The sequence below is a fragment of the Tachypleus tridentatus genome, unplaced genomic scaffold, assembly GCF_004210375.1.
Source record: "Tachypleus tridentatus isolate NWPU-2018 unplaced genomic scaffold, ASM421037v1 Hic_cluster_2, whole genome shotgun sequence".
In the NCBI taxonomy this organism is placed as follows: Eukaryota; Metazoa; Arthropoda; class Merostomata; order Xiphosura; family Limulidae; genus Tachypleus; species Tachypleus tridentatus.
In genome coordinates this window covers 12,396,163-12,408,486 of record NW_027467782.1, presented here as the reverse complement: position 1 = coordinate 12,408,486, position 12,324 = coordinate 12,396,163, and the positions used below count along the sequence as shown (strand labels likewise).

General features: G+C 35.1%; 1 protein-coding gene across 1 annotated transcript in view; it reads left to right on the top strand.

The window, feature by feature from the left end:
- LOC143243295 (sodium- and chloride-dependent GABA transporter 2-like) overlaps positions 1-5,216 on the top strand; it is a 13,170-nt gene extending 7,954 nt beyond the window's left edge. Inside the window, exon 8 of the mRNA XM_076487146.1 lies at positions 5,090-5,216. Coding sequence (XP_076343261.1) covers positions 5,090-5,216 — 127 coding nt within the window. The remainder of the gene's footprint in view (positions 1-5,089) is intronic.
- The last annotated feature ends 7,108 nt before the right edge of the window (positions 5,217-12,324 follow it).

The following is a 12,324-nucleotide window of genomic DNA, read 5'->3' as shown; positions in this document are numbered from 1 at the left end:
AGAATCGAACCCTGATTTGAGCGTTGTAAATCCGAAGACCTACCGCTGTTTTAGCGGGAGCCGTGATGCTATTGCATAAAAAGAACAGCTGATGAATGGGTTATTAATACACTGAAGAACAGTTGATTGGTTTTGTTGTTAACCTGCAATTGTGGATGTGTGTTTCTAACGATAGAGGAAAGAGTCAACCAACATGAGTCCTGGTGGGCTGTCCATTCCAACCCCATATATTTCTTCATGAAAGGTTTCGACAGTTTTCTCAAAGTTGTCTTGCTAAGTCATTAATTCGAATATTAAGGAAATGTTTAAAGAACCAGTCGTTTCACACATAGAGATATCGGTATAAAGATATGAAAAGTGACTTAAAGTTTATGTTAAGAAGATACTTTCACAAACAAATTGAGAAAAGAGTCACGAATATAACTGGTAGTTCAAGAGGGAATATGACCAGAAATGTTAATAAGTTGTGGCGTCTTGACTAAAAAAAGGAGAAAATACTGTCAAAGAGACGTGTTTGTCTGATTAGTGAATAACTGGGAGATCTTATGACGTATAATATATATAAAGTGGTGGAGTATGTGTGTGTTTTCTTATAACAAAGCCACTTCGGGCTATCTGCGCTAGCTATCCCTAATTTAGCAGTGTAAAACTAGAGGGAAGGCAGCTAGTCATCACCACCCACCGCCAACTCTTGGGCTACTCTTTTACCAACGAATAGTGGGATTGACCGTCACTTTATAACGCTCCCACGGCTGAAATGGTGAGCATGTTTGGTGCGACCGCTTAATTTTCACTGCTAAATTAGGAACAACTAGCGCAGTTAGCCCTCGAGAAGCTTTGCGCGAAATTCAAAACAAATAAACAATGATCCTACTTGTTTGGTCCTGCGCCTAACGTTTACATGGTTTCATTATATCCAAAATTTGGCTCCTAGTAGTATGTCTTCGGAATCCCAACGTAAAAACCGGGTTTCCATGTCCGTAGTGGGCAGCGCACAGATAGCCCATTATGTGGCTTAGTACTTAATTTTAAACCAGCTGAGACTATCAATAGCATGGCTACATATTTTGGTTCTTTCAATAATGTATACTGTTGATCTTCGTTGGGTGTTTGATTTTTGTTATTCGGGTGGACAGCATAGTTCTAGATGTAACTGGTTTATCTTACATAAGACATTTTGTAAGTTATTAAAAATTAATAAGGTATATTTTATCCAGATAAGATTTAATTAATGAAGAACATGTTTATCAAAGAGTGATCGTTAAATAAATGAAAAGTGATCCTAAGATCGGAAATCGATCGATCAGATCGTTTTGTTCATCACGGTGACAAACAATAAGCACAAACATTATATTTAAACGATGTTTGGTGTTAGAACAATGAATGTTTTGTGTTTACCTTTATAGAAAGCTGTGTTCTAAAACGAGTTTTCCTCCAACATGAGTGAAGATCGTAACCTCCTTTAAAATCATTGATTTCAAGAAGGCCGGTAAAAGTTACACTGAAATCAATACCAACCGGCAGAAATTATGTGGAAGTCATGGTTATCCTAGACTTTAGATGGTGTAAGTTTTACAAGCAATACAAGCTTTAGGGGCTTAGTCCCAAAGGTTTTCAGTTAAACCGGTTACAAAGGGGGGTTAACCAGAAACATTAAATCCTAATCAAATGAGGTCAATGTACAAACAATAATAACAAAAATAAACTTTATTCATCCTACTAGACGCACTTTCTGTGTTTTAGATCGTGGTTACGCCTAATATAAGGAAAGTCGTAAGATATAGTTGAAGATCATTTATTATTGTTTTAATAGGCTCACAAAGCATCATAGATGTTATGAGGATGTTGAAAACCATTCACACAGTGCAGTTCAAGGTTGACAAATAACTGTCCTCAGTAAAAATAGTCTTACTCTTGGAAATGTTTATCAACATTGAAATAGCATTTTGGAAGCTGTAATCAGTGATGACGGGAAAACCCAGTTGTAGGGAAATACGTATGTGTAAAAACGGCTGGTTTGGGTTGAAAAAAAGTTTTATGTAGGTTTGTGAACCTGACGATGACCGAAATGTTGTTCGGTCCTTTACAATTTTCTCAACCCAAACGTTTATATATTTTGAAAGTTGTATTGAATGTTTCAAAACAAAACATCGAGTCCTTGACGTTGAATATGAAGAATTGGTCTAACGAGTGTGTGTGTTTTTCTTTTAGGAAAGCCACAAAGGCTATCTGCTCAGCCCACCGAGGGGAATCAAACCCCTGATTTTAGTGTTGTAAATCCGGAGACATACCGCTGTACTAGCGGGGGGCTGGTCTAACGAAAGATCTTTGGTTCACAGTTGCCAACAAAGCAACACCAACAACCCTTCTCTACTTCAATTCGTGATTACGAGACAACCCATTTGTAGAGAAAATATATATTTAAAAGAACACAAAAAGTCACTTTCAAAAGTTTTCGAACGCTGCAAATCAAGTAAACACAACATAACCATAAAAAACATCCAAATACTAAATAAATAAACAAACTTAAAATTGAAGAAGCCTTACTTATACAACAACTCTAGCCCAAAATTAACCAATACAAAGGAACACCTTTATAACTATATTAATAATATAATATAATACAATCAAACCTTCTAAGTACGCCCTCTACATTTCTACACTCAGTTACATAACCCCCCTTCAAACATGTGGTCAGGTATCGGTCAGTAACCCTTTCTTTCTTTGTGAACCTGGCGATGACCAAAGAAGGTCGAAACGTTGTTCGCTCCTCTGCATAGTGCTTTCTCTATCCATTGTTTGTTTGTTTGTTTTTTGAATTTCCTCGCAAGGCTATTCGAGGGCTATCTGCGTTAGTCGTCCCTAATTTAGCAGTGTAAGACTAGAGGGAAGACAGCTAGTCATCACCACCCACCGCCAACTCTTGTTCTCTACCCATACCAATCGCTTTTTACACATAACCTTCTCTACTTTGTATTACTATACAAACATTTCGTCCAACAATCCACAGTCTCTTGGATTCAGGAACAAACTTTCTCTATTACTCGTACACTACACATGTTATTGACTGAGATATTGTAAAAGTATTTAAACAAGTAACCGAAACAGTTGAACTAAATATATGACAATCCTTAGAAATTGTTAGAAATAGAATTAATATGAACAAACATTTAGGCCATGGAGTCATGGAAGTAATTTTTTTTGAAATCGTTGTTGTAGTTGTTTTGAATTAAGCACAAAGCTACACAATGAGATACCTGTGCTCTGCCCGTATTGAAACCCGTATTTTAGCGTTGTAAGTCCGCAGACATACCGCTGAGCCACTGGGAGGCTTGTTTTTGTGAATGGCACCATTGTAAAAATATGTTAATTACATAAATGCATCGGTTGATGATTGTTTGTTTGTTTTCGAATTTCACGCAAAGTTACACGAGAGCTATCTGCGCTAGCCGTCCCTAATTTAGCAATGTAAGACTAGAGGGAAGGCATCTAGTCATCGCCAGGCACCGCCAACTTTTGGGTTACTCTTTTACCAACGAATAATGGAATTGACCGTCACATTATAACTGTCCCACAGCTGAAAGGGCAAGCATGTTTGGTGTGACAGGGATTCGAACCCGCAACCCTCAGAGTACGTCTCAAGCGCCTTAACCACCTGGCCATGCTGGGGCCTCATGTTGATGAGAAGCTTTATATTTACTTCGTGGTCTATCATCTGGAAAATTGTGGAGTTGTTTCCACCGAATCATGTAGAATTATTACAAAAATTTAACTTATATATTTTTAAAATTTTACAAATAAATTACTGTGCAGGTAAAACTTTAATGTCTAGTTTGATTATTTTTTTTTTACACAAGAACAGTCTAGTTTTAGGAATTAAAGTAATATTGTTATAGTTGAGATCGAGTTTAGGATCTTCGTAACATTCAAAACATCTACAAAAGTATACAGAGCAAAGCAATTTCATTTAGAAAATCAGTATTCAATTATTGGATGACCACTCAAAAGAGAAGTTGTACAATTACATTATGATCCTCAACAACTGGTGATTCAAGACGAATAAGGATACGTTTATCTAAAGAAGTGTTTGTAAAGATATAAAATAGTTCTTTCAAACCCCGAGCTGATTTCCTTCCTCCTCACTCTCTCTTTATAATTACATCAGGGTTCAGCCACTTTATACGTCAACTAACTGTATTTGTCTACTAATTGTATTTGTCCTTATCATAAAGCGTCAGATGAGGCGCCTTATTATTCCAGATGCCAGCCACAAATAGTAACTGATTTGATAAGTGGAAATATAGTCAAGTTTCATTTGATTATGTATGTGTTCATTAAGAAAATTCATCATAAAAAAAAGGCATAATGGAACTTTACATTTTATGTCATTTTTTATGGCTTGTCCTAAAGTAACGAAGAGATTGTATCTACAGTTATTAAAACATGTCTTGTATTTCCAACATCGGGTCCGAGACAAATTATATTAAAAACATGGTAATTCCAAAAACTTCAAAAATAATAAAACCCAAAAGATAGAAAAAGTCATTAACAAAGATTATGGGAAAAAATATTTGACGAAAATTAAACAAAACCCTACAAAACTTTTGAACAATGATGAAACCAAAATCAACACGTTTCAACGAGGGTAAGACAAAAATTAAAAAACAAGTTGTTCATAAAAGGAAATTTTGAAATTGTTACTCAATTTTATAAAACACAAGATATTAAGTTGTTTGTTGTTGTGGTTAGTTCTTACATTTCATTTCTTTCAAAGATACTCCAGGAATATCTGCTCTTACAATCCTTAACTGTAAAGTTATAAACTAGAGGGAAGTACGGCTGGGAGGGCGAGCATGTTTGGGATGCGAACCCGCGACCCTCAGATTACGAGTCGCACGCCTTAACACGCTTGGCCATGCCGGGCCACAAAGAAGCGATTCGTTAGACATACGAGTGTATATGTGTGTGTGTGTGTATCTTTTATTTTAAAACACGCCAAGAAACTGGAACACATCTGGTAAACTTTCAATACTTTCAAGGCAAGAATAACTCTTTTAAAAATATATATTTCTTATGTTGCATTTTTCAGGTTTCTTTTTCGTAAGGTACACAATGACAGCCCAAAACAGGGTGAACTTTCACGTCCATTTTTTCGACGTCACTTAATTGGACAAGGTATTAAACCTGGCATCATTAGTAAAGGAGGTAAAAGGTAAATCACTCAAGATCTGAGCCACAAACAGGTTTAATTCTATCTTATTTTCCTCCCTTCGCAAAGCACTTTGAAATAGATCATTAAAAAAAAGTCCGTTTAATATGTAGTCAGTTCCCACAAGGGTTCATGGTTCATTTAATATGTAGTAAGTTCCCACAAGGGTTTATAGTCCGTTTAATATGTAGTCAGTTCCCACAAAGGTTCATGGTTCAATTAATATGTAGTTAGTTCCCACAAGGGTTCATGGTTCATTTAATATGTAGTAAGTTCCAACAAGGATTTATAGTCCGTTTAATATGTAGTAAGTTTCCACAAGGGTTTATAGCCCGTTTAATATGTACGAACCTCCCACAAGGGTTCATGGTTCATTTAATGTGTAGTAAGTTCCCACAAGGGTTCATGGTTCATTTAATATGTAGTAAGTTCCCACAAGGATTTATAGTCCGTTTAATATGTACTAGCTTCCCACAAGGATTCATGGTTCATTTAATATGTATTAACCTTCCACGAGAGTTCATGGTTCATTTAATATGTACTAACCTTCCACGAGGGTTCATGGTTCATTTAATATGGTGTTAGAGGGATTCCAATCTGCGGCTCTCATATTACAAGTCCAGTTTCCCTAACCTCCTGACCAAGCCTAGGGAACTTTACGAATTAAAAAATAACAACTAATCAGATTTCTAAAACAGTAAATAAATAACATACAACGTTATAATCGATATTGATTCAAAGTTTTTCCCGAAACATGCGGAAATTTGACAACAACCGACACAACAACATAAACACTTAAAGCCTGTTTACGCAAAACGAAACACTCTGGAATATTATTATACAGTTTTTTATACAGTTTAATATCTTGAATAATAATAGTATATTCCTGCAAGACTATTTTCTCTCGCGGAAAGTAAAAAGAGCGTGGCCAAGGCGTTATAAAGCAAATCACAAGTGAGCCTAACCTATTTTCTCATTTTTGATTCAACACAATTCAACATAGAATAAATCCAGTTTCATTTATTTCAAATTTGTGTATCTTTTCTTGAAATGACCAGTCGTGTTCACTATCCCCGGCAGACCACAGTTTGTAAGCATTTTATCTCGAGATGACTACTCATGTTCACTGTCCCTGGCAGACCACAGTTTGTAAGCAGTTTATCTGGAGATGACTACTCGTGTTCACTATCCCTGACAGACCACAGTTTGTAAGCAGTTTATCAACCGATATCATGATGGTACATAGTGAGTTTTAAGGTGAATTTCATTCCCTGTACACCACATTAATGTAACATCTTCATGATATTCAATTTAAATGTGTCAGTATTTAACATTATTCAGAATCTAGTTCATGACGTCCGTATGTGCAAGACAAACATATCTTACTCGTGTCTAGTATTTTGAAGAAGTTTCTTATGACTGAACACAATAACCCTTTAGTTACATAATCATTTATTTTGAATCTCAAACTCTGGAAGAAATGAATATTAAGACAAGATAATTTTCTAGTCATAAAATTATGACTGTGGGCGTGATAGACACAGAAGAATTTTATTTGAAACACGGACCTTATGTGTTTCATGATCTTGGAAATAAATATTTAACTGCTGTGAAAACTGAGGTACTTGTTAGCTGCTGTGAAAACTGAGGTACTTGCTGACTGCTGTAAAAACTGAGGTACTTGTTACATTGATCTTACACAAAGAAGGGACGCGTGAGTTATTCAGATCTATAGTCTAACTAGAATAATTAGAGAAACCTTTACTAAAACACCAGGTTTGATTATGTATGGTTTGAATTTCGAGCAAAGCTACACCTACGCTACCCGTAAGACTAAAGGAAAGGCAGCTAGTCATCACCACCCACATCCAACTCTTGGGCTACTCTTTTACCAACGAATAGTGGGATTGACCATAACATTATAACACTTTGCCCTCCCGGCTAAAAGGGTGAGCATATTTGGAGTGATGGGGATTCGACCCTGCGATCATAATATTACGACTCGAGAACCATAACCTCCTGGCCATGCTGGGTCACCAGAGAAACAGAAAAATGACCCTATTCTGACAGACATTTTGTGTCATACGTTGAGTTATTATGGTGTCGGGCCACCAGAGAAACAGAAAAATGACCCTATTCTGACAGACATTTTGTGTCATAAGTTGAGTTATTATGGTGCCGGGCCACCAGAGAAACAGAAAATGACCCTATTCTGACAGACATTTTGTGTCATAAGTTGAATTATTATGGTAGCTCAGAATTAATCCTTTCCATTCTGTCGAATACCGAATCCATTCTGTCGATGTGATAACAAACATCGTTGAATCCATTCTGTCGATGTGATAACAAACATCGTTGAATCCATTCTGTCCATGTCATAAGAAACATCGTTAAATCCATTTTGTCCATGTGATAACAAACATCGTTGAACCCATTCTGTCCATGTGATAACAAACATCGCTGAATCCATTCTGTCGATGTGATGACAAACATCGTTGAATCCATTCTGTCCATGTCATAACAAACATCGTTGAATCCATTCTGTCGATGTGATAACAAACATCGTTGAATCCATTCTGACTACGTGATAACAAACAAAATATATCAGTTTCTTTCTACATCCTTTGGTCTTTCTTGTAAATGTTCATGTAAATGATAAATTCGTTTATTGTTATTATCTCGGCATCTGTATAAATACAAAGCCTGCGTAAAAACTTAAGTTTCAGTATTGAAGCTAAGAGATGTAAGCTGTTCTCTGTGGGTAAGGATGATCCTAGCTTTAATTAATTAGAGAAAGAAAGGATCAAACACTGATACATAGAAACAAGGGATATTCACACAATTAAAAACATTGTCTGTACTCATATGAATGATATTTTTGATAACAAGGGATATCCACACAATTAAAAACATTGTCTGTACTCATATGAATGATATTTTTGCAGAACAATAATAACTTGATAGTTTGATGTAAAGTGAAGATTTATTCTGCATTACGCCTGATGACTAAATTCAACACATGTTTTCCGCGTGTGTAAACACCAGTCTCTGCAGTACTCTGTTCATGACAATGTATTTCAAAACGATCTGGTTTAATAGATATTTAGATACATAGAACCTAAATCATTTTCCGTTCCACTTCAAAACATAAAGTCTACTGTTTGTAACTTATTTTTAGATTAAATATATACACATCCAGTTACAGGACTTTTAGATAGTCATAACTTTAAGAAACATGCCATTTCCATTTTAAACGTTACAATATCGGATTTACGGTTATCAACATGGTTGGCAAACATATTTCTTCTCGACGGTTACAAATTTATGTTAATGTTCACCTGTGAGGACAAAAACTACTTTAATATGTTTAGTGGAAAGGGCAACAGTTTATGGTGACCAAAATGGCGGCAACTGGCGTGTCTTTCAATCATGACTCGTTTGGTACTATGAAAAATGTCTCAGAATAGCCTTTATTCTTGTTAATTAGATGTTGGGTAAATCGGGTAAGGAAAATCCGCCTTGGCCTGGCATGGCCAAGCGTGTTAAGGCGTGCGACTCGTAATCTAAGGGTCGCGGGTTCGCATCCCCATCGCGCCAAACATGCTCGCCCTTTCAGCCGTGGGGGCGTTATAATGTGACGGTCAATCCAACTATTCGTTGGTAACAGAGTAGCCCCAGAGTTGGCGGTGGGTGGTGATGACTAGCTGCCTTGCCTCTAGTTTTACACTACTAAATTAGGGACGGCTAGCACAGATAGCCCTCGAGTAGCTTTGCGCGAAATTCAGAAAACAATCAACAAATTTAAAACAATCAAAAACTTGTTGTTGTTGTTTCATCAGTTCTAACCGAAAGAGGTACTGTGAAGACAAGTTATTGGAAAATATGAATTTCTCGATAGTTTCACTCTGTTGTGAATACAGAACAAAGTGAAACCTTTCTTGACTGAATCTAAGATTAGTTGTTAGATACTAAGTTATTTTAATGAAGCTTTTTTACTGATTTTGATACTGATCGTAATAGGATCATAATCCGGGTTTTAGAGGTCAAACAGTTTCTTGAAACATTATTTTATTTCTCCATAAAGATTCTATTCTTCATGAGTGCATGGAAGTCGTAATAAATTATCCGTTTATGAGCTTCAATTTGAAGGATGCTATTAACTCAGTATTAAATAGACAAAATTAAAGAAGCAGATAAATTGGAAGCACGTTGTACAAGCCACAACACAATAAGTGTACAATTAGCAACAGAAAATACATTATTTCTAGACATATTTTTCTCTCATTGTTTCAGAAAAAACAACTGAAACGTGTATTTCTTATGTTGGTTTATTTATTTCATTAGTGATATGAATATTTGTTTAAGTAAGGTTGTTGTATACCTACAGTCTCACAGAGGTTAAAACACTAACTTATGAACGGGCTCTACTCGAATGTCTTCTTATTCACCTTTTGTTGTAAGACACAAATTAAAATCTCGGAGATGTCAAAAATAGTTATCAAACAAATTATATTTAGACGTTAAGTTATTGTACATCATAGTATTAATGAATTATATGGATGTATTAGGTTTGACAAATAAATAAATACATTTTATTAAGACAAAAAAATACAACTTTTATTAAATCGATTACTCTCTTATTTAATTTTTTGACACTCGTGTTGTTCATACCTTAACTTTTTATAGACTTCATACAACAAATGAGTTTCACTCTTCGATGGGTTGACAATTTATAATGCTAAAATTTGGGTTTCGAATCCCCTGAGTAGGAAAAACTGCAAACGGTTCGTCCACTTCATTGCTTTGGGCTTGACAATTAACCAACGTGCCCCAACAGCATAGCGGTATGTCTGTGGATTCACACCGCTAGAAACTGGGCTTCGATTCCCGTGGTAGGCAGAGCACAGCTTACCCATTTGGTAGCTTGTGCTTAATTCCAAATTAATCAACAAACGTTTAACGTGCTTATCTTTCACGCGTGCTGCCATCTGTTATGTACATCTTGTACTAATTTCTACATATTTATCTTCCTGTTCAAGAAATGCTCATTTTCGGACGTTTCTCATTGTGCAAAGAGCAATAATTTCTACATATTTTTCTTGATGTTCAAGAAATGCTTATTTTCGGACGTTTCTTATTGTGCAAAGAGCAAAAAATAACAACTGGATCGGTAGGATTAAGGATTAAAGAATTCTTTATCAAGATTTATTTTAAAATCCATAAATATTTCTAGTATTAAGAGTTCTACTTACAGTTTACATTAAAATGATTTCAGTATTTTACGTTTTGCAGTCCACTTAAGTGAAACAAGTGTGAGCAAAGCAAAGTTTGAAGAAGAAACAGCAAAAAAGGTAAAACAATATTATAAATATACGCTCATGAGGGAGATATCACGCTGTTATACATATATCACAAGGTACGACTTGAAATTATTATTATTCACAAGCTTTCTCTTGTAATTCCAAAAGATGCTGGTCATAAAGAAAAGATGGAGGATTAACACATTGAACTTTATTTTTTAACATCCATAAATTTTGTATTTTACATTTTTCAAAATTATCTTTCTTATATGTTTAAATATTAGCATGAAGTTAATCGAGAGTTAAACGCAAACGTAAACGAACTTGGCAGGAGTTTAGTTTATAAAGAGGGAAGTTTTGAGAATTTCCACCCTCACTGAGAAATGTTGTGGTTCGTCTGCGTCCCCTCACGTGAGAGATTATTTAACTGTACTTGAAACTTTGCCTGTATTTAATTTTTACTTGTTTAAAGTATTAAAAAATCGAGAGTTATCTGCGTTATCCATAATACTCAACAGATACACTGGAGTGAAGACAGCTGATCAACAAGACACATCTCCAACTCTTAGGTTACTTTAAAGGAATAGTAGGGTTCGATTGTCGGTCTTACTGTCATCACTTCAAAGTCATGACGTAGTTTTATGATGAAGGGATTCGAATATTAAGCCGGTGTATTAACATTCTGGCTTGCTAGACACACTAAGCTACGTCCACAGTTTCGGTTCTTCTGGTCTGATCTCTCGTGACTCAAATGCTCAACACGTTGTTATTTATATGATTCTATTACTTCTCCACTGTTGCCTAATTATGGACGATCCGATGTGCCACTAAAGTAATACGAAATGCTCAAATTTGATTGTTATGCATTCAATAGAATAAAGTAATAATTATTGTATTGCAAAGTTGAAATCTTTATGTTGCATTCTTTGGTTTTGTTTTCTCCAGAGTTAATATTTCTTGTCTTAAACGTTTTGAAACGTTTAAGTTGGAAGAAAAAGAGTTTAGAAAACTGATAAGGCATATAATTATACAAGTAAAATTACGTTGTTGTTGTTTTTTAAATTTATACTAACCCTTAAATGTAACACCTGTGAATTTTGGTAGTTTTCACCAATTTGAGAACGTAGAGTGTCAAAATTGAATGATAAAAAAATGGATCGCCCCTGGTGGACATTCATAGTGTTGTTTTTAGTATAACTTTTCTGTGTCTAAACAGACATTACAAAACAAACAGCAATATTTATAACTACGATGTGCTGTCAATATACAAGAATGTTGTAAATATACATTCAAAGAACAATATCTTACATCAAAATACAAATACATTAGAGAAACATATTTTTTATCATTTACGTTGAAACCAGTGAGTTTTTCCCTCAGTGTGTCAATGGTAAGTTTGAAAAATTACTATGCAACATCAATATCCAGTTTTCAACTTCCCGCACTGGACAGAAAGCAGGTAACTCACTTTGTAGGTTTCAGCACAACAACAACAGATATATACAACTAGCTAAACAACAACAAATACATAGAACTAGATAAATAACAACAAATATACACAACGAGATAAATAATAACAACAAATATATACAACTAGATAAACAACAACAAATATATACAACAAGATAAATAATAACAACAAATACTGTCAGAGAACAAGAGAAACAACAACAAGAAATATATACTGTCAAACAACTAGAGAAACAACAAATCCTGTCAGACAACTAGATAAACAACAACAACAAATACTGTCTCAATTTTAAAACACATTGGCTACATAAACATTGGAGGTTTGTTTCACTTAGCACAGAGACA